General features: G+C 42.5%; 1 protein-coding gene across 2 annotated transcripts in view; it reads left to right on the top strand.

Annotated features, from left to right (window-relative positions):
• The first annotated feature begins 6,704 nt into the window (after nucleotides 1–6,704).
• The window catches only part of SSH2 (slingshot protein phosphatase 2), a 148,211-nt gene continuing 131,121 nt past the window's right edge, over nucleotides 6,705–23,794 (top strand). The window contains exon 1 of one of the 2 annotated variants that reach the window (XM_074975001.1): nucleotides 6,705–6,812. In XM_074975001.1, the coding sequence (XP_074831102.1) occupies nucleotides 6,750–6,812 (63 nt within the window). In that variant the 5' untranslated portion in view covers nucleotides 6,705–6,749. The remainder of the gene's footprint in view (nucleotides 6,813–23,794) is intronic. The other variant, XM_074975002.1, reaches the window with a different exon arrangement.

The following is a 23,794-nucleotide window of genomic DNA, read 5'->3' as shown; positions in this document are numbered from 1 at the left end:
ATAATCTAAAATGTGGCTTTAAAATGGATTCTAATTCTATTCACTTCAAATCAGGTTCTGCATGATTAATTCCTGTTTGTGTTTTCATTCCCTGGTGTACCTGATGTTTCTCTTTTGGAATTCAAAATGTTGTTGTGGTCAATCTATAAATCTTTCTAAAAAAGGAAACTATCAATTGTAAAAATACTCTAATTTTCCTCAAAGCTGCTGTTAAACCACCAAATGAGAACAGGCGGGGAAAAAAACTGGCAGGAGTGATCTAAATGGCTCTATTTTTATTTCTCTGAAATTTAAATACTGTGGCAAAACAGTAATCACACCCTATTTAACTCGGATGTTATATCTTAATGTTTCCTCAAAGCAAAGCATATCCTTCTGCCATCAAATACTTGTGCTGTGCTGTTGACAAAATAATGTGCTGAATATGTCATCACAGATGTTTTGCTGGGGTAACTCTTATTATATGTTATTTTTTGTTTTGTACACAAGATGCAGTCTGGGGACATTCTGTGCCCTTTTACACTTCATAGTGGGACTATGCTATAATCGCTGATGTTTGGTAATACTGAAAATAAAATAAAAGGTGTGTCAGCAAGGGAACTATTTTCATATTTACTGACTTTATTTGTCTTTACTGAAGACAAAAATAAGTCGTGGTTTGAATGTGTTTAAAGATCTCTGGGGCCAGTCCTGCTGAGCATGGTACCCACAGCAACTTGCAAGCTATGGACACAAACTTATGATCCATGTAATTGGCTGTCATTACCACAGGCTGCATTCTAATTGTTCTTTTAAATCAGAATACATTTCCCTTATAGCTTCCTCCTCTACACTTAAATTTTGCTGCTGAAAACTACTCCACATGCAAATTATAGCTTTCTAATTGCCTTCAATCCCCTGGATATCTGTGGTTATTTTAGTTAACAACGGATTTATTAGACCTTTAGCTGACTATAGAAAACAGCTTGGTTATTTACTTGTTAGGAATGACTTTTTACAAGTGTTTGTTGTTTAAATATTCCTAGAAGTGCCAATGAATAGGTGAAAGCCAGAGAACTGTCTCTTTGGGAGGCCAATTCAGATAAGCATTTCTCTAATTACTCCTGAGGGAAATCCCAGGACTTCCACTTTTCCAAATCTATTCAAAATGAAACCCCAATCCCATCTGAGAGAATCGCTGGAAGGCACTGGGAACTCCTAACCTGCACACTGTTTACACCTGATTGTACTACAGAGATATGCAAATTGAGGATACAGGTGACATCTACCAGTGCTCACCCCCATGCCTGCAGGAAACCATCCATTGGAATTAATCAATACACCAAGCACAATACTTCACACAGAAAGGTAAAAAACAACAAGATCCCTGTCATAAGTGATGGGGTAAAAATCCTTCACATCCTCAAATGTGAGGCCTCCTTCTGCTTTCATTGAAGATAATGGCAAAAATCTCATGGGAGCATGGACCATGAGTTGACTGTCAGTTCAACACTCTGCCTGTGAAAGCATCTCCTTTTCTGCTAAATTTCTCTGTCCAAATGCCAGGGAACACATAACATCTGATCCTACACTTCTTGTGTCCCCAAAGCTCCTGCAATAGGAGGTTTGGGTGTACTAGGAATGAAGAATTGCTCCTATGTCCAAGCACACATTACAGTTACTGCTCATTATAAGGCACATTTCTCATTTCAGATCTAAGTATAACTTCATTTCATAGACCTGAGCTCCAATTTCTTAAATTATAGTACATGGTTTAAATTGGAAGAGATGAATCAGGAAACCATTAAAGAACTCCCCACACCTCCTATTTTCCCTGTGTCCCTTAGCTGGGCTCCAGCGGTCTGATCTCTCTTCTCCCTGATTTTATCCTTACCCCTATGAAACCCTGGGATAAATAAATAAATAAAATGCCAGGAACACTAGAGGCCCAATCCTGAACTCCTTGCTAAAGGACTAATCCTGCATTGAGCTCTGTGCAGAGATCTGCATTGCAGAATCAGTGTCCAAGGCAAAAATCCCAAAGCAGTCAGTGTGAAGTGCAACATTAGGCCCTGCAACTTAGATGACAAATCTGAACTGAACATTTTTATTTGCATTCAAATATTAAAGAAATGTAAACAGACTGTTTTTTACCTGAGGGACTGGTCCACTCTGCCCAGAGATTTCTGTTTCACTGAAACAATCCAAAAAATACACATTATGCAAATATAAAATACAATTTAAACATGCAGATGATGAAGATACAAGCAACCTTATGTATGTTTTAAAGTTATTAAAAACAAAACTGTATCCCACTCTGCCCAACGAAATTGTGTTCATCCATGACATTTTAATATGTAATTTTTTAGTTAAGTACATGCTGCAGTGGTTTGCTGAATTGGGACCACAGTGATGAATTGGAGCCACAGTGCTTACAAGCAAAGCTAGAGAAGAAGGATGGCCTTGTGGTTAAGACCCAAAAGCCACAATCCCACAATTGAGGAAGAAAGCTGTGCTGATTTAAAAAATGACATAGTTTAGAGGGGAAGTGAAGGCAGCGATAAAAATAAAAGAATAATATATAACACATGGAGGAATGGGAAAGTAGATAGCAATGAATATAAATCAGAAGTTAGGAATTATAGAACATTGATAAGGGAAGCAAACAGACACAAGGAGAAATCTTTGGTCAGCAGAGTTAAGAATCATAAGAAAGTGTTTTTTTCAATATATTAGGAACAAAAAGAATCCTGACAATGGTATTGCTCTACTACAGATGGAAATGGTAAAGTTATCAATAATAATGTAGAACAGGCAGAAGTGTTCAATAAATATTTCTGTTCTGTATTTGGGGGGAAAAAGATGATAGTATTATTATATAGTGTTAACCTTCTTTCCATTACACTAATATCTCAGGAGGATGTTAATGAGAAACTATTAAAGTTACACATTTTTAAATCAGCAGGTCCAGATAACTTGTACCCAAGAGTTTTAAAAGATCTGGCTGAGGAGCTCACTGGACTATTAATGTTGATTTCACTAAATCTTAGCACACTGGGGAACTTCCAGAAGACTGGAAGAAAATTAATGTTCTGCCAATTTTTAAAAAGGGTAAACGGGATGATCCGGTTAATTATAGTCCTGTCCACCTGACATTCATCTTGGGGAAGATAATGGAACAGATGATATGGGACTTGATTAATAAAGAATTAAAGGGGTAATGTAATTAATGCCAGTCAACCTGGGTTTATGGAAAATAGATCTTGTCAAACTAACTTGATTTTTTTTATGAGACAGTTATGCTGACTTTATGTTAGTAAGTGCTATCCCCAAGAGCAAATGTTTAATGATCAAGCAACTGAAAGCATTTTAAAATGAGATTTCTTCTCCACTCAAGTTCTCCAATGTCAAATTTTGAAAGGGCCCAATCCTGCAATCCTACACAAATCCAGAGGGTTGTAACTTTTTTTAAAATTAAAGGATTAAAATAAAAAAAAGATAATGAGTCTGTTACAGGGGTCGATAAGGAAGTGAAGGGAATGCACTGGAGTGGAAAAAAGCAATCCAGTTACAAAACTAGGTCACATAGAGGATCACAACACAAAAGGAGTGTTCTTTTCTCTCTCTTAAAATGCAGGTGAAACCAGAAATACTGATCTCCTGAACAACCATATCTATACTCTATCCCTGGTTATACAGAGTGGAGTACACTGCTGAAAATAAATAAAATGAGTACTTGTGGCACCTTAGAGATTAACAAATTTATTTGAGCATAAGCTTTCGTGAGCTACAGGTCACTTCATCGGATGCATTCAGTGGAAAATACAGTGGGGAGATTTATATACATATGAACATGAAACAATGGGTGTGACCATACACACTGTAACCAGAGTGATCACTTAAGGTGAGCTATTACCAGCAGGAGAGTGGGGGGGGGGATGGGACCTTTTGTAGTGACAATCAAGGTGGCCCATTTCCAGCAGTTGACAAGAACATCTGAGGAACAGTGGGGGGTGGGGGTGGGGGATAAACATGGGGAAATAGTTTTACTTTGTGTAATGACCCATCCACTCCCAGTCTCTATTCAAGCCTAAGTTAATTGTATCCAGTTTGCAAATTAATTCCAATTCAGCAGTCTCTCGTTGGAGTCTGTTTTTGAAGTTTTTTTGTTGAAGTATTGCCACTTTTAGGTCTGTAATCGAGTGACCAGAGAGATTGAAGTGTTCTCCAACTGGGTTTTGAATGTTATAATTCTTGACATCTGATGTGTGTCCATTTATTCTTTTACGTAGAGACTGTCCAGTTTGGCCAATGTACATGGCAGAGGGTCATTGCTGGCACATGATGGCATATATCACATTGGTAGACGTGCAGGTGAACGAGCCTCTGATATTGTGGCTGATGTGATTAGGCCCTATGATGGTGTCCCCTGAATAGATATGTGGACACATCTACCAATATGATATATGCCATCATGTGCCAGCAATGCCCCTCTGCCATATACATGCCCCCCCCTCCTCTCCTGCTGGTAATAGCTCACCTTAAGTGATCACTCTGGTTACAGTGTGTATGGTAACACCCATTGTTTCATATTCTCTATGTATATAAATCTCCCCACTGTATTTTCCACTGAATGCATCCGATGAGGTGAGCTGTAGCTCACGAAAGCTTATGCTCAAATAAATGTTAGTCTCCAAGGTGCCACAAGTACTCCTTTTCTTTTTGCGAATACAGACTAACACGGCTGCTACTCTGAAACCTGCTGAAAATAAAATCTATCTAATAGAAGTGGCGAAGCCACCCAAAGGTTCAAAGCTAGAGACTGTCATAAAAAGCTTGTCATAGTATATGATCATGCAAAGCATAATAAATATACAAAAAAAAAGTAAAAGTAAAAACACCTTCTGGTTGGGAAGCTATGGAATATTTAGAGTGAGGGGGAGGATAGCTTATAAAGGGGCTGGAGGTAATTTTCCTGACCACTCCCTATAAATCACGTAGCAGTGCTAACATGCTTTCCATAAAAACTATGTTTCAAAATAATAATCTGATGGTTGTTACAAGCAGTTCAATGACACTTTCTTTATGTAGGCAGTGTTGTTATAGCCATGTTGGTCACAGGATATCAGAGAGACAGAAGATAGTCCAATGAGATATCTCACCCACCTTATCTCTTTACTTGCTTTATGTATGTTTCTTTGCTTATTCTCCCCTTCTAATCTGATCCCTCAAACAGGTGCATTTTTGTGGATTCTGTATGTTCAAAGTTCTCACTTTCTGCATAGCCCTGAGTGAAGCATTCCCACAAACATCACTTTCTAAACTCAGTTTTATTTTAACGAGTCCGTTTTTCATCCTCCTTCATCCACTAGAAGGCAAACGCTCATTAGTGAGCTTAACTTTTGTATCGTGGTAAAGGATAACTGCCGTACAGTTTGCAGAGCCTGCCTGACAATTATTTTGACTGCAGGGCAGTGGGGGATAGACCAAAGAACTAGCACTGAGGGCTTTTCTTGTGCTTAGATTTAAAGGGCCCAAAGCTTCCGTGACAGTTCTGTCAACCTGAAGGAGGAGATGAGAGTGAAATGCACTGAGTGCCTAAGAGGAATTGATGGGTTAATGCAAGCTGTTGGAGAAGAAGAGTGCTTGCTTTCTGTTTGATATGTATTATGGTCTCTGATAATCACAATTAATAGCCTCATTAGATGCCGACAAAAGGCTGATTGTTCATCCCATTAACTTGAGTGGCAAAACTCCCATTAATGGCACCCGGACATGACCCTAATTGCTGAACCCTCAAAACAAATAAGTTTTGCTCAAGCTGTTAACATAACCGTATTGCTGCCCACCTCTCACCCCCATCCCTGCTCCCAGACTTCCACACTTTGAATTCTGGGGGCATTTTATGGCTTAAATTTGTGTGCGCACATCACAGACCCATCACTTTCTAGGTATCTAGGCCTCCATGGATTAAGTCAGCGAATCTCCCAGAGAATCCCAAAAGGGGATTGGATGCTGTTTTCTGTAGAGGATGGCTGGAATGTTGGGGAATTACAAAGATATCATCTGTGTTGCCAACTCAAGTGATTTTATCATGAGTGTCACAGGAAGTAGCTCTTAAAGCCCCAGCTCCGGGAACCATGGGATTCCACCTCAGCTTTCATTTCCCCCCTCAAAAAAGAACAAGAAGAAGCAGCAGCAACGTCATCCCAGTGCTCCCTAAAGACTCAAAAACCAGAAGGTAAATAAAAATCACCCAGCAGTTATTCATTATTATTTAAATCTCATCATTGTAAACCGATCTCATGATTTTGGAGGCATGATTTTTTGAACACTTTGAGGGTAGCTGCCCTAGTGATGCACCCTGCAGCGTTCCTCTTGGGAATCCTTTCAACCGGGGGAAGGGAAGGGCCGAGCCCCTTAGAGCCCAGTCCTGCGCCCGTTTCCCGAAGGGAGTGGAGCAGGAAGGGGCTCTGCAGCTGCCCCAGCAGCGAGGAGGTGGGTTTCGCTAGGGGCCAGCAGAGCAGGGGTTAACGGCTGTTGCAGCAGGGCGCGGGCGTGGCTGGGCTGACAGGTGGCGCATGCGCGTTGGCGCCTTATTGTGCCCGGCCGGCCCAGCCCCGCCGCGCCTCGCTCAGTCGGCGAGGGGCCGTTGGCGAGTGCTGAGCTGCTGCCCCCGGCGGTCACCGCGGCGCTGCCGCCGCCTCCCGCGCCCCGCCATGGAGTAAGGCCCCCTCCCGCGGCCGGACGGGGCCCCCCGCCGCGCCTCGATGGCTCTGGTAACGGTGCAGCGCTCGCCTACCCCCAGCGCCACCTCCAGCCCCTGCGCCTCGGTGAGTCTCCCCGCCCGGCCGCCGCCTCCCGCCCGGCGCTCCCTCGCTGAGGCGGAGAGAAAGGCAGTTGGCTGCCACATAGGGTCCGGCTGGTGTGTGCGCGCATGCGCGCGCCGTGCCTCCTCCCCGCCCCCCCCCCCTTCTCTCGGGCCTGACAGCTGAGCGCGAGCAGGGCAGCCCCAGGGATGCTCAGGCTGGCTGCAAGCTCCGGGCAGGCACCAAGCCTGGGGACCCGTCCTGGGCAGCGGGGAGGGGATAAGCAGGATCGCTCTTGCTTTTTTCCCCCTTGCCTTTTGCAAAAATGTCATTATAGCTTTTATAGTGTGCTTACAAAACGATTAAGTGAATCTATGTCTGGGTCACATATATACTGCTTCCCTATGTGGTTCTGGTCCATCTTTATTGCTCTGCTGCAAAGAAATAGCCTGGGGAAGGGGGTTCTCTCCTGGGCCATGTCTCTAGAGAGAGTGTGGGTTTCTGTTTGGTGGTGGTTGGCTTTTAATTTATTGAAAGCAAGCTGATCAGGTCAGGGGAGTCTTAAAAATATGGATCTCATGGATGGAATGTTTTACCCAACTTCAGAGGTAAAATGTTTGCAGTGAAATGAAGTTTCAGTGGAAACTATTTGTTTCTGGGTTTAAATGCTGCCCTGTCGTATTTGTCACCCAACGCAGTTCAGGGTGTAAAGATGAATGAGAACCACCAGAAAGTGAAATGGACTATAAATAAACTGGCTGGTCTTCGCTTCCATAGTCCATTGTGCAAGAAATGTAAAAAATCATTGGTTAAAAGGAAACTGGGATTCTAATAAGTGACCATGTTAAATTCCTCCCCTACAGAACTGTATTCTAAAAATGATTTAACCTGGTATTTGCCTTTAGGCATCTTCCATGCATGAGCTTTCTTTCAGAAAAAGCGACTAGATTTTCCTTCTCAGTGCTGCATGTAATCTTCAAAAGGCTATATCAAACTGAGACAGTATTTGAAACAGGAAGATTTTAAATCTCTCCATGGCAGTGAAAGCTCTCATTAAAGGAGTCTTCAAAACTACCAGAAATTAATCCCAAATCAGGGAGTGTGGCAGGTTGTGAAAGGGATGCTGTCATATTCAAAATCATGTTTTGTTTAAAAAGGGGGGAGGAACTGAACGTGAAGCATCTAAATTACTACTTACAATTGATATAGTTTGTTACCAGCAGTTAACTGAGGATGGCAGTGAAAACTGCGAAGTCGTTTTCACTTCGTTTCTATTCGGTTTCCAGTTGGCTTCACTTTGAAAGTCTCATGTATTATCACACTCACATTATGTTTAGGTTGCAAATGCTTCAGGGGAATGTTGAAATCCCAGTTGTTTTGGCTAAAATAAAAACTGCTCTGAAAATATTTCTTGGGTTGGGTAAAATCTCTTTTGATCTAAATTGTGGATTAACTGTTTGATAGTATCACATCAAATGTTATTTTGGATACAAGGGTATTAACACCTATGTTCTTTTTTTTTTTTTTTTTCTGTCTTGCTAAGACATGCCTGTTTTATTAGCAGTGCAGATTAACTCCACTTGTGTTACTTCGCTATAAATATTGATTAACTCTGTTACTTCATCATACGTTGTTTTCACAACCATGCCTGGGGTAACAGTCTGGGCTTAGCTGCTCCTAACTTCCTCCATGTGTAAAACACTTCAGCAGTTAGCCTGATGCCTCTTTCGGGTAGGAACTCTTGGGTTGGTGACAAGACTGATTTTTTTTTTCCAATGTAATTCATACATCCCAACTGATGCCTAGTCTCAAATAGCTCCTTCCATTTAAACTTGTCGTGATGATCACTTTGCAAGGCTGCCCTGTTTGGTGCAGCTAACCAGCCTGTTTCCCTTCTAGGTTACCAAAAAAGTTGTTTTGGATTTGGATCACTCTGAACAGTTAGGAAAGATTTCAGAGTAGCAGCTGTGTTAGTCTGTATTCGCAAAAAGAACAGGAGTACTTGTGGCACCTTAGAGACTAACCAATGTATTTGAGCATAAGCTTTCGTGAGCTACAGCTCACTTCATCGGATGCAGGTAGCTCACGAAAGCTTATGCTCAAATAAATTGGTTAGTCTCTAAGGTGCCACAAGTACTTCTTTTCAGTTAGGAAAGAGAGTGTAGATGCATGAATGCTGTGTGTGTGTGTGTGTGTGCAGAGAATACCACCTTTAGCATATTTAGCAGTACTCACTCTCTTTCCTCATTTTAATAAAATTGAGATGTAATCTGTTAAACTAGTCACCATAAATCCTGTGATACTCTTCACAAGAGTAAGTGTAAAAAGAAGAGGAGGACTTGTGGCACCTTAGAGACTAACATTTATTTGAGCATAAGCTTTTGTTTTCGTTTCGGTTGCATCCGAGCTGTAGCTCACAAAAGCTTATGCTCAAATAAATTTGTTAGTCTCTAAGGTGCCACAAGTCCTCCTTTTCTTTTTGCGAATACAGACTAACATGGCTGCTAGTCTAGAGCCCACACACTTACTCTTGACAGGTTTCAGTGTCCTGACCAGACTTTAACTTTAGTAATTATTTTCCGCCTACCTAAAACTCTCCTTGCAGTCTCAAGTGGAAATGGTATTTTTCACTTTCTGCCCTAAACAGTTGTAATGGGGTTTTTGTGAACTCTTCAAATGCCTTCTGCATTTCCCTAGTGGTTGAAGCATGTTTATAATTATTACTACTACTAATAATAATATAAAATTGTAAAAGTCCTTTGTGATCTTTTAGGATGAAAGGTGCTTTAGAAAAAATATATACTATTTCAGCTCATCTGCATATCTGCTGCTAAACTTTCTTCAGTGTTAAGCAAAGTATAGCATTTGGTTTCAATATATTAGATATGCCACCAAGCTTAAATAGTTACTGGAGTTAAGTCTCCAATCTTTGTCCATTAAGTGCCACAAGAATTCCCAAGCCACACTGTAGTGGAGACTGTCGTTTGGCTAATATCCAGCTCTTGTCAGAATTCCATTGACCTTTACAGTTCAGTGCCACTAGATACCTGTGTGAGAAGGTTGGACTGAAAATTTCCTGGTGAGATGGCCCAAGAATTTCAGGTGATGGTCCCAAATGAAATGCTGAAGGCTTGTGCTTCTGGCAAGTCTATCACCTTGTTAATCCTCCTTAAGATCTTTATGCTGAAATTGACTCTGTATGGGAGGTTCCCTCTGCCTAGGGAGAGCCCTGTTGATTTCAACAGGGTTCTGGACAACTGCAGGAGTCTGCTCATAGAGTCCCTTGTAAGATTGGGGCCTGCAATTTTGTGGGAAAACTTCTGCGTAATTTAGCAAGATGTTTGGTCAAACCGTGCTTTAATCCTTTCTCTATGTGAACAGGATCATAGGTTGATAGTTTTCTACAATAAATAAGACTGGCTGCTGTAATGTTCTAATAGACGAATCGTACCGTTGGGTTTTTTTTGTTACATATGGATATTTGCTGTGTGGACACCAACACATTATACCAATCATCTAGAGTTAAATGTAAACCCCAACTTTTTGTTCCTTCTCTAGGTAACATGGGGATGAGGTCAAGTTAAATCTGATAAATTAGTCCTCCAGAGAGTGTAGAGGTCTGACGTAGCTTGATGTTTTCATGTCTTGACATAAAAATTCTCAGACTGCTGCTTTGCCATCTCAAACTGGGAGTAAGGAGAAAGTGTTACACTTGTGTATGCTTCAACGGGTGACCAAATGGAGGAACGAATTTCATTTCTAGGTCACTAAAGGACTTTGAGGACAGAGTCCCTTATAAATTGCTTGATGCTCTTCTGTTAGAAGTATTCAGAGTAACAGCCGTGTTAGTCTGCACGTTGTAAGGAGAGTGGTCACTTTGGATAGGCTATTACCAACAGGAGAGTGAGTTTGTGTGTGTGTGTATGGGGGTGGGGGGGTGAGAAAACCTGTATTTGTGCTGGAAATGGCCCACCTTGATTTTCATGCATGTTGTAAGGAGAGTTTGTGTGTGTGGTTTTTGGAGGGGGGTGAGAGAACCTGGATTCCTGCAGGAAATGGCCCACCTTGATTATCATACACATTGTGAAGAGAGTGGTCACTTTGGATGGGCTATTACCAGCAAGAGAGTGAGTTTGTCTGTGGGGGGGCAGAGGGTGAGAGAACCTGGATTTGTGCTGGAAATGGCCCATCTTGATGATCACTTTAGATAAGCTATTACCAGCAGGAGAGTGGGGTGGGAGGAGGTATTGTTTCATGGTGTCTGTGTATATAATAATGTATTCTGCAATTTCCACAGTATGCATCCGATGAAGTGAGCTGTAGCTCACGAAAGCTCATGCTCAAATAAATTGGTTAGTCTCTAAGGTGCCACAAGTCCTCCTTTTCTGTTAGAAGTAGACTCCCTAGACAAGAAGAGGAGGTTCAAATAGTGCAGTGTCAATGTCCTTGAACCACAGGGGACTTCTGCATTGTGTGCTGCAAAAGTATTATAATTGGCTTCCCTGGATTCAGGGGAATAGATTATTCAAATCAGTTTGAAATTGGTTGGTTTTATTTCTGGATTTTTGTCCTCATTGCCATAGAATTTGAGCACCTCACAAATATTTATTGCGTTGTAGAGGAGTGTTTCATACTGTGATTTGACCAGGTTGTTATAGATCTGCAGTATTTCACCTGGCTACTTATAAAGCATGATCTCTTAATTGTCTGTCTGAGTTTCCAGTTATAGTTTTTGGCTTTTGACTATGCTGGCACTTTTATCAAAAAAGAGACCTCTGTGCTGCATCCTACAAAACATTTCTTTCTACCAGAAGCAGTAGCTGGAATGAGCAGAAGTGTCTTATGGGCAGAGTATGGGTCCAGCGGTGATTTCATCAAGGTGGAGTACATGGTTATTGTGGGAGTTAGAGAGTGGATACCTCCATCAACACAGCAGCTGATGCTTAAGAGCTGAAGGATTTGAACCTTGTAAAGATTTCCAGTTTCTCTTCTGGAATATTGAGTGTTTGCTTTTTCGGCAAAAGCCTAGCTCATGGTTTTAAGCGTAAAAGATGCCTTTTTATCAATCTGTTTTTCCCTTAACTACAGCAAAGACTGTCCCTCTTCTCCCTATCTGAATTCCCACACTCCTCTGGAACTGTGTTTGTGGGGACATGGCATGTGTGGAGCTTGCTGCCTCACGCTGCAAAAAATTGTGATGCTGCAAACATTTTACATGTAAACCTAAAAGTGAATGCAGATCTAGTCTCAAATACTTGCCTTGGAGGCTTCCCTGTTCATAACCTACAGCTGGAAACAGTGCTTACAGGAATAGAATTAGGCCTGGCTTACACTTAGCTCAGTGTGGAAGATCCACACTCTTGAGCAGGGGTGGCCAACCTGAGCCTGAGAAGGAGCCAGAATTTACTAATGTACATGGCCAAAGAGCCACAGGAATACATCAGCAGCCCCCCTTCAGCTCCCCCACCCCGTTCCCAGCACCTCCCTCCCACCCACTGGCAGCCCCACCGATCAGCGCCAGCGCCTCCCCCTCCCTCCCCACGCTTCCCGATCAGCTGTTCCGTGGCGTGCAGGAGGAGGAACGAGGGCATGGCAGGCTCAGGGGAGGGGTGGAGTGGGGGCAGGACCTGTGGCAGAGCCAGGGGTTGAGCAGTGAACACCCCCTGGCATATTGGAGAGTTGGAGCCTGTAGCTCCAGCCCTGGAGTTGGTGCCTGTACAAGGAGCCACATATTAACTTCTGAAGAGCCACATGTGACTCTGGAGCCACAGGTTGGCCCCCCGCTCTTGAGTGTCATAGCTAAGCTGACCTATTGCCTGGTGTGGACACAGTTAGGGTGACCAAAGAATGCTTCAAAAGTCCTAGCTGTTGTCGCTCAGGGAGGTGGAGTTCCTACAGCGAGAGGAAAAACCTTGTCCATTGCTGTAGCACATTTAGCTGTAGGAGTGAGAGAAGCTTGGGGCCAGATCTCTAGTAGGGAGATTTAAAGGATCCAGGCCTGTGGTATCCTTCCTTCCTGGAGACTGTCTCCCTAGTTGCGAATGTCTGTCAAAGAGGATCTGGGGAACCTGGCTTTGCAAAGTTCTTCTCGCTTCCCCACTCCACCCCCCAGTGGCCTCATTTCAGTGGAATAATATGTAAACTGACCTCAGCTGGACTCATGTGCAGGCAGATCCAGCAGGCTGTATGGAAACCTGCTGTCTGAATTTGGACAATGCCAGAGAAAGCACTGCCACATTCTGCTTTGCTGTATGTCTTCCACAACCTTGCCATAGTCTGTTCCCAATAACTCAGCCATCTGGCTTGCCATTTGTCAAGGTTCAATCAAGCCTTGTTCCTAGACATAATGAAGATTTGAGCTGGAGGACTCTTCAGGATTTGTTAAAGGTGGAGTGAGTTCTTGCACAATTCACTGGCTCGTCTACTCTCCGGCTAGTCTGAGACAAATGGAAATCTATGAACTGCTCCTGTGTGTTTGGTTCCAAGCAACCTTTTCCTCTCCCGTGGAAAAAATCCTCTCTCCCACTCTGTCTTCAAAAATTGTGGTGGTGGCTCAACCCAAGCTTTCCAAGACTTCACTTATAAAATGAAGAGCTGGAAGTTTGCATGGCAAAGTCTGGCTATGGAGGAGCGTTGGAAAGCAGCACAAGTCTTTTCCAGATGGTCTCTGTCTGTGCGGTATATGTCCACAGCAAATTAACTTTTGCTGACAGTTAGGTGCTAAATGAGATTTCTCTGAATCTGTCTCCTAACCTTCCTGCTTTTTCCTGTGTCACACAGAAACTGATCATTCAAAGAAGACTTGTGTCCTGATTTAATCGTATATCTGTTAATTCCATAAACGCAGAATTCTTCACTACCACACATAAAATGCACTGTATAGAGTTGGTCCTTGATGGTTAGTGTATGTAAGCGTTTCAAACGTGCCGAAGTCCACAGTATGTAGGCACCATTATTAAATTAAAAATAGCTTCCTTCCTGTCTGAACAAGAACCAGATTGTCACCCTTCTCCCTTTTATACCATCTCCTAAGTGGTGTTGTCTCAGGAGAGATGTTGAGGCATTGTGCACCTGCTGTTATTGTGCCAAAGGTCTTCTGCTGTTTTCTAAAAGTTCCAGGACTTGGGCTTGCCCTGATCTTTGGCACCTCATGGTTAATATCTGCTTTTTTTATTTTTTTGGGTGCAGGGGAGGTACAATTTTCTTAAATGTGTCCAGTTGATCTGAAGTTTTTGATGCATGAGATGGAAATATGAAAGCCCAGTTGATTAGGCTCTAAATCTGCTTCGACCAGTTGTGTCCAGTTATTTACTACTTTCCCCTTCTATGGTGGTCTTATCAATTCTATTGCTTCCATCCCCATATACACTAACCTAAAATATTGGAGGAAAACTTGTTGATGTCATGCAGAATGGAAGTCTGGGGTGTGTGTTTGATCTGGTAGCAAGAACATAGTTGATACCATATATACCTGGTGTAAAAGTCTCTGCATTGGATTTACAGTTTAAGGCACTGAAGGATGTTAGAGGTGACCTTACCGAAAAGCTTACAGTGGGATCCCCGTTAACATGATGAGGTGAACAAAGGAAAGTGGCCCTGATGTTGCAGGATGCTGCCATTTTCTGAAACTATTACTATAGAACTGTCTCTACTCATTGACTATTAGTAACTCTTTCATTAATTTTTTTGAAAGACCGCTACACAAAAGAAAAGCAAAATAATCCTGTCTGACCCTTTCTTGAGAAGTGAAGGATCTGGGCAGGCAGTCAGGCCCGGACTCCTTTCCAGTAAGAGAGCATACTGTTTCCCTAAGGGTAGGGAAGACAGCTGACCCAGAAAGAGGAGATGCTGCTTTCATTGTTATAAAATTCACAACTTAAAACAACAAACCTTCAGCCAGTCAGCTTCCCTCTTGATCCCAGGAGGTTAGCTAAAGGGGGAAGCAGAACCCTGCAAATACGTTTGGAAACCTTTTGTCATTTTCTGTCTTCAAGTTCCTTGCTAGTAGAACATACAGGAAATATTTTCCTCAATAGTTTAAGAAACTAAATATAACCTTTCTCTGTTTTCTTTATTTTAATAGTGCTTTCAGGGCTTTCATTAGTAGTGGTCTTAACAATATAATTGCTAGGCAAAACACTGATTGATTGACCTCTTAGCCCAAAGTGGCTGCAACAACACTGCAAACAACTCTTTAAACTGATCACATTTATTACTACCTTTTAAAAATCTCTCCTCTCCTCTGCAGTATTTATCAGAGTGGCAGTCTATCTCTGGAGTTGCATTAATCAGTTACATGAGCAATCACTAGTTCTTATCAAGATGTGCTGATAAAGCCATGTTTTTTTTCTTCTTCTTTAACATGTGCCAGTCCTAGAAATCTCTGAGGTAACTGGCATCACCTCATTCTGAGATGAGGGACAGAGGAGAAGGTGGGAGTTCTAAAGCCTTTCAGATGTGTGCACAGCTCTTTCATACTAAATCTTTCAGAGACAATAGGTGAGAGCCGGACTCAACATACACCAGACCTTCGGCATCCTCAAGCGGCAGGGTCTGGCAAACAAAGCGGGACTATGATGGTGGGATAAAAACCTAGTTGTAGATCAGGCTTTCGCAATTTTTGTTTACTTTCCAGATCTACAAGAAAATATCAGAGACGCGTATCCTCTGTTTCATATTTTGCTGCATAATAGAAGGGTTGAGGTTTACTTTTTTAAGTATCTAAAACTGGGTTTTAGCCTGCTGCCCAAGACAAGGCTTTTTGACTTGCGAAGAAGAACTTTACCTTCTGCGTACACATCTGTCCTAGATATTGTGATGCTCTTCTCTGCAATGACCAGCTTAGTTAAGCAGGGGACACATAAGTGTGCCTGCAGTGTCAAGTATGGCTTAGCGACTTTTCAGTTGTCAGGCCTTCACCTGCAGCACTTGGTTGTCTTGGAAACTAGCAAAAAGTAACCCTGGGGCTGATCGCTGCCAGATCTCAGCCTGCAGCTGAAGGCCTCCTTCAGTCACAACAAACCACATCCTCCTGGTGCTACAAACTTCTCCTTTCCATCTGACTTCCAGAAGAGCGCAATGCTTGCAAAGCGTGGTAGTTCAGCAGTGTTGGACACTAAAGTCCTCCACAGAATGGGTCTGGAATGAGTGACAGCAATGCCATAGCATGCCACCCTTACTTCTGCGCTGCTGCCTGCAGAGCTGGGCCCTCAGTCAGCAGCCACCACTCTCCGAGAATGCTGTGGGCTCCATAAAGTCCCCCATTTTCTCTGTATGTACCGAAGTGGGCAGTAGTAACGTGCATAGTGTTGCAGTTTTAGTCAGCAGTCAGCAAACTCAAGTTACTCCTAAGTTGTAAAGCTGAAATAATACTTGCTGCTCCCTTCCTCTTTATATGAAAGGAAGTTACCATGTGTCCTACAGGTGGAAAATCCTTTGTTTGCACAACAGATGTCTTTGTGGTACATTTATAGCCATGATCTAACTAGAAACTGGACCCAGGGGCTGATCCTGCAAGATAGTGACGACAAGCTAAATGAGAGTCAACAGTGTAACGCTGTCACAAAAAAAGCGAACATCATTCTGGGATGTATTCGCAGGAGTGTTGTAAGCAAGACACAAGGAGTAATTCTGTTCTACTCCACAATGATTAGGCCTCAACTGGAGTATTGTGTCTATTTCTGGGTGCCCTATTTCAGGAAAGATATGGAAAAATTGGAGAAAATCCAGAGAAGAGGAACAAAAATGACCAAAGGTCTAGAAAACATGACTTATGAGGGAAGATTGAAAAAACTGGGTTTGTTCAGTCTGGAGAAGAGAAGACTGAGGAGGGACATAAGTTTTCAAGTACATAAAAGGTTCTTACAAGGAGAAGGGAGAAGAATTGTTGTTCTTAACCTCCTGAGGATAGGACAAGAAGCAATGGGCTTAAATTGCAGCAAGGGAGGTTTAGGTTGGACATTAGGAAAAACTTCCTAACTGTCATGGTGGTTAAGCACTGGAATAAACTGCCTAGGGAAGTTGTGGAATCCCCATCATTGGAGATTTTTAAGAGCAGGTTAGACAAACACTTGTCAGGGATAATACTTAGTCCTGCCATGAGTGCAGGGGACTGGACTAGATGATCTCTCAAGGTTCCTTCCGGTTCTGTGATACAGCCTACCTTGCTGGAAGTTGAGGGTGGTTAGCACTTGATATCCAGGGAGATGGTGATGAATACTCTTGACCATTGGAGAGACAAAAGCTGCTGAATTGTGTTTCTGCACAAAGTGTGTATCTGCATTGCTATTGGTCTATCTGAAGTATTTGTGATGGGTTTTTCCCCAGTAACATTTTCTCAGCAAAAATATGGCCAGGCTTTGCAGTCATTGCAATAAACTGTAATTAAAATTAAAAAAACCTCTCCGCACATTGGTCTTATCTATTCTTCACACTTGTGGCGAAGCTGCAGTGTAGGTGTGTTATCTGTCAAAGTAGACAAAGCCATGACAGAATTTGCTACTTGATTGAACAACCACAGAATATTTATAGCTAGTTGGAAATTATGGACATGGCATGTATTCACGGAGTTCTCTCTGAAGCAGAATGTTGCACTTAATTTTATAGATATGTATATTGTCAACAGGTGTTACAGTGGTGTCAGTTAGCACTACTACAGTTATAGGCTTGATACCCTTTCTAGTGCAAGCTACTTCTAGGACTAACAACCTGCAAAGAGAATATAGCCAGATCTGTTAAGTTAACTATCCTATCTTACTGTGTGTTTCAGTAAAAAATAAAATCTTCCTGAGCTAAATGCTAATCTTTGGGTGGAATAGGCCCAGCAGCTATCTCTGAGAATCATTGCTGCAGCTGTGCTTATCTGACTGTTGAATCTGTTAACAAAAGCCTGATGCTTCTCCCCTTTCAAGTTTGCAGGGTCTTGCTCTGAAGTGGTGCCTGTTGCTGGGGGCACTCTCCCAAGGGGAACACATATTTCAGTTGGAGTTGTCAGGGCAGCTGTAAATCCCACCTTTTCACCATAGCATTTCCAAAGCACCTGAGAAGAAACTGGGACGGCATGCTGAAAGGTAGCAGCTCATGACTAAATCTGAGGTAGACAGGAAAGTGACTGTGTAACCTACCTACAGCTGGGTGTAACCTAGATACAAGGGCAACTTCAAGAATAGACACTCCAGAAACACCTAAAATAGACACATCTAACTCATCTGTGAAATAAATATTATAGGGGCTTCCTTAATGGCTAAGCAAGCAGCAGCTCAATGAAAGAAGTCTGGGCCGTATTAACTCTGAATACGCTGGTCTTCTGGGTTGATGCTGGAGTCTTGTCACCAAAAGAAACTACACCATTTGCCAAAGAAACTCCCTGAAAAAGCACAAGAACAAATCCGCACAGACACACCCCTGGAGCCCTGACCTGGGGTATTCTGTCTGCTACCCAAGATCCATAAACCTGGAAATCCTGGACGCCCCATCATCTCAGGCATTGGCACCCTGACAGCAGGATTGTCTGGCTATGTAGACTCCCTCCTCAGGCCCTACGTTACCAGCACTCCCAGCTATCTTTGAGACACCACTGACTTCCTGAGGAAACTACAATCCATCGGTCATCTTCCCTGAAAACACCATCCTGGCCATTATGGATGTAGAAGCCCTCTACACCAACTTTCCACACAAAGATGGACTACAAGCCGTCAGGAACAGTATCCCTGATGTCACGGCAAACCTGGTGGCTGAACTTTGATTTTGTCCTCACCCATAACTATTTCACATTTGGGGACAACGTATACCTTCATATCAGCGGCACTGCTATGGGTACCCGCATGGCCCCACAGTATGCCAACATTTTTATGGCTGACTTAGAACAACGCTTCCTCAGCTCTCGTCCCCTAATGCCCTTACTCTACTTGCGCTACATTGATGACGTTTTCATCATCTGGACCATGGAAAAGAAGCCCTTGAGGAATTCCACCATGATTTCAACAATTTCCATCCCACCATCAACCTCAGCCTGGACCAGTCCACCCAAGAGATCCGCTTCCTGGACACTACGGTCCTAATAAGCGATGGTCACATAAACACCACCCTATACCGGAAACCTACTGACCGCTATTCCTACCTACATACCTCCAGCTTTCACCCAGACCACACCACACGATCCATTGTCTACAGCCAAGCTCTACGATAAAACCGCATTTGCTCCAACCCCTCAGACAGACAAACACCTACAAGATCTCTATCAAACATTCTTACAACTACAATACCCATCTGCTGAAGTGAAGAAACAGATTGACAGAGCCAGGAGAGTACCCAGAAGTCACCTACTACAGGACAGGCCCAACAAAGAAAATAACAGAACACCACTAGCCGTCACTTTCAGCCCCCCAACTAAAACCTCTCTAGCGCATCATCAAGGATCTACAACCTATCCTGAATGACGACCCGTCACTCTCACAGATCTTGGGAGACAGGCCAGTCCTTGCTTACAAACAGCCCCGCAACCTGAAACAAATACTCACCAGCAACCACACAACAGAACCACTAACCCAGGAACCTATCCTTGCAACAAAGCCTGTTGCCAACTGTGTCCACATATCTATTCAGGGGACACCATCACAGGGCCTAATCACATCAGCCACACTATCAGAGGCTTGTTCACCTGCACATCTACCAATGTGATATATGCCATCACGTGCCAGCAATGCCCCTCTGCCATGTACATTGGCCAAACTGGACAGTGTCTACGTAAAAGAATAAATGGACACAAATCTGACATCAAGAATTATAACATTCATAAACCAGTTGGAGAACACTTCAGTCTCTCTGGTCCCTTGATTACAGACCTAAAAGTTGCAATTCTTCAACAAAAAAAACCTTCAAAAACAGACTCCAACGAGGGACTGCTGAATTGGAATTAATTTGCAGACTGGATACAATTAACTTAGGCTTGAATAGAGACTGGGAGTGGATGGGTCATTACACAAAGTAAAACTATTTCCCCATGTTTATCCCCCCACCCCCCACTGTTCCTCAGACATTCTTGTCAACTGTTGGAAATGGGCCACCTTGATTATCACTACAAAAGGCCCCCCCCCCCCCTTGCTGGTAATAGCTCACCTTAAGTGATCACTCTGGTTACAGTGTGTATGGTAACACCGATTGTTTCATGTTCTCTCTGTATATAAATCTCCTCACTGTATTTTCCACTGAATGCATCCGATGAAGTGAGCTGTAGCTCACGAAAGCTTATGCTCAAATGTTAGTCTCTAAGGTGCCACAAGTACTCCTGTTCTTTTTGCGAATACAGACTAACACGGCTGCTACTCTGAAACCTGTCAATATAATGTTGGTTAGTGATACAAAAGGTAAATACAACCTAGTCTTCCCCAGCATAGTGCAGGCCCTAGCAGTTAAGCAAACAAGGCCCTCCCACGTACAGGCATCCTTCTGTGCAAAATAAAATTTACACTAATGCAACTTAACTTTAACCTTTCAAAGTGTGTGTGAAGAGGTGATAACACCCTTTACTGACCTTCTAGACTACATAAACAAGTTACATCAGGCTAGCTGTATTACTTATCGGGGGGTTCTCTTTTTTTTGTTCATTTTGTTTCACTTGAGTTCTGCCTGGGCAGGGAGAGGAAGCATGATGTGGTTTTAATGCGTTACTTGAAACTTATCACCGGATCTGGCTATTTTGACAGTTCTCCCTTCTAGCTGGTATTCTTGTTAGGCTACAGTTATTAGTCTTCTGCATTCTAATGTTGAACTTCACAAACACTAACGCACTCCCCAGAAGCTTGCTCTTCAGCAGGGTGGAGTAGGTTTTGGTTTTATTTGATTTTGTTTAGATGAAAAGATTTCATACAATTGAACATGGAAAATTAACTCCTTGTGACTCCTCTTTCCCCTTACTGTTGGGTGATTGTACCGCTTCTCAAACTGCTAGGGGGTGGCCAGCGACCATTGATATAACGTCTTGTCGGAGAGGCAGAGTCTCATCCATGGTCCAGTGTACTCGTTATGTGCTTAGTTAAACTTGTTACCTAGATCCTGAATGGAAAAGGTGACTGTGGCAAAACTATAAATATAGTTGCTCTTCAACACCACCAGAAAAGTTGGGCAAAGATGGCTTTGTACAAAATACCATGCTGGAGTTGTTAGCATGGCTTAAATTGAAGCTGCTCAGTCTCAAGTGGCTGAAATTAGTTATTCTTTGGTACTGTATATGCTTATACACTTTGGGTTCTGTAATTTCATTTCTTCATGTTGGTGTCCTCACAAAGTGAAGCACAAAGACTGTACTAGAGTCTTTTGCAAGCTGGCTTCTGAGGCTGTGAACTCTTTCCCATGCAAAACAGAAACTGTGAGGGCTGGTCTGGAGAAAAGCTTTATTCAGAACTGCATCCTGAGTACAGAAAGCAGAAGTCTAAGTCCAGCAGTTCCTGTGTGGTCAGTATTCACTCAAGTCCGGACACATGTTAAGAGTCATTGGACTAACTGCTCCCCATTACTGCCTGGCTTTTCTAAAAGAGAAAGCATCAGACCTGCTGCTAGACAGTTGGAATGTCCTGGCACTACTTCAGTCTTCTCTTCTTCTGATGTGGAAGCTGAGCTAGTTTTCTGAAGGCTTCTGACTGGACTGATTCTGGTGGAATCTCCATCCTTAGAGGTTTTTAAGGCCCAGATTGACACAGCCCTGGCCGGGATGATTTAGTTGGGGTTGGTCCTGCTTTGAGCAGAGGGTTGGACTAGATGACCTCCTGAGGCCTCTTCAACCCTAATCTTTTATGATTCTATGACCCAACTGTTTTCTCTTGCAAAATGTGGCTGCCTTATGTAGCTCTGCCCCACCACAAGAAGATGTACTTAAACACCAAATGATCTGCCATGGTACTTGAAAACAGTTACAGTATTTGGTTGCTGTTTCCCTTCTGGTGTCTTGGATGTCCAGCATTGTAGTATCTAGCTTTTTGTTTGGTCTAGAAGATTGTGCTTTTGTTAATTGGATTTCTTCACTTTATAAAAGTCTTTTGGAGTCTAAAGATACTCTTATTTAATGTCTGTCCATTCCACTGGGAAGACTTTAAAGCTGTATATCTACATTAGCACACTCCATAGCTGTAACTCACCCACGCAGCTCCACAAAGAACCTAATAAGAATGGCCATACTGCACCAAACCAGTGTTCTAGTATCCTGTCTTCTGATGGTTGCCAGTGCTAGATGTTTGAGAGGGAATGAACAGAACAGGCAATTATCAAATGATCCATTCTCTGTTGTCCACTTCCAGTTTCTGGCAGTCAGAGGTGTAGGGATACCCAGAGCACGGGGTTGCATCCCTGACCATTTTGGCTAATAGCCATTGATGGACCTATCCTCCATGAACTTATCTAATTTAGTTTTGAACCCAGTTATACTTTTGGCCTTCAATATCCCCTGGCAATGAGTTCCGCAGATTGACTGCGATGTATGAAGAGAGAACTTCCTTACATTCATCTAAAACCTGCTACCTTTTAATTTCACTGGGTGATCCCTGGTTCTTGTGTTATGTGAAGGGGTAAGTAACACTTCAGTGTTCTTTCTTCACACCATTCATGATTTTATAGACCTCTATCCTATCATTTTTCTAAGCTGAACAATCCTGGTTTTTTTTAAATCTTTGCTTGTATGGAAGCTGTTCTATACCCTTAATCATTTTTGTTTCCCTTCTCTGTATTCTTTCCAATTCTAATATCTTTTTTGAGACCGGGTGACCAGAATTGCACACAGTATTCAAGTTGATGGTGTACAATGGATTTATATAGTGGCATTATGCTATTTACTGTCTTATCTGTCCCTTTTCTAATGATTCCTAACATTGTCCGCTTTTTTGACTGCCACTGCATGTTGAGTCTTCAGGGAACTCTCCACAATGACTCCAAGATCTTTCTTGAGTGGTAGCAGCTAATTTACTCCATCATTTTGTATGAATTGTTGGGATGATTATTTCCAATGTGTGTAACTTTGCATTTATCACCACTGAATTTCATCTGCCATTTTGTTGCCCAGTCACCCAGTTTTGTGAGATCCCTTTTGTAACTCTTCGCAGTCTGCTTTGGACTTAACTATCCTGAGTAATTTTGTATTGTCGGCAAATTTTGCCACCGCCCTGTTTACCCCTTCTCCCGGATCATTTATGAATGTTGAACAGCCCAGGTTTCAATACAGATTTTGGGGGGAACCCTGCTATTTACCTCTCTCCATTGCAAAAACTAACCATTTATTCTTATGCTTTGCTTCTTGTCTGTTAACTAGTTACTGATCTTTTTATCCCATGACTGCTTAGTTTGTGTAAGAGCCTTTGTTGAGGGACTTTGTTTGAGGCTTTCTAAAGTCCAAGTGCACTATATCCACTGGATCACCCTTGTCCACATGGCTGTTTGACCCCCTTAAAGAATTCTAATAGATTGGTGGGGCATGATTTCCCTTTATAAAAGCTGTGTTGACTCTTCCAACATATCATGTTTATTTATGTATCTGATAATTCTTCTAGTTTCAATATGTCTGGTACTAAAATTTAGACTTTACTGGCCTGTGATGACAAGGATCTCATCTGGAGCCTTTTCTAAAAATCAATGTTATGTTAGTTCCTGCTTCTGATATACTTTAATAAAAAAAAAAAAAAAAGGGGGGGGGGAGTTAGTTTTTGTCTAGTTTTTGCTAGTTGCTCTTCAAATTCTTGTTTGACCTGCCTGTTTATACTTGCAATATTTTTCTTTCTATGTTCCTCAGTAAGATTTGATTTCCCATTTTCAAAGGACACCTTTTTTGCTTTCAACTGCCTCTTTTACTCTGAGACATGGTGGCATTTTTTTGGTCCTCTTACTTTTTTTATTTAGGGGTATATATTTCGCTTGAACACCTATTACGGTTGGCCTTATTGGATAAAGCGTAGGTTAGGATGGCTTTGATTTCATTGGTCTTTTTGTTCTCTACTTCAGGGGCATTTCCCAGCTGTGTTTCTGTT

The sequence above is a fragment of the Natator depressus genome, chromosome 17 (assembly GCF_965152275.1).
Source record: "Natator depressus isolate rNatDep1 chromosome 17, rNatDep2.hap1, whole genome shotgun sequence".
Taxonomy (NCBI): domain Eukaryota; kingdom Metazoa; phylum Chordata; order Testudines; family Cheloniidae; genus Natator; species Natator depressus.
The sequence above is the reverse complement of the archived record's forward strand: the minus strand, read 5'-3'. Positions and strand labels throughout refer to the sequence as shown.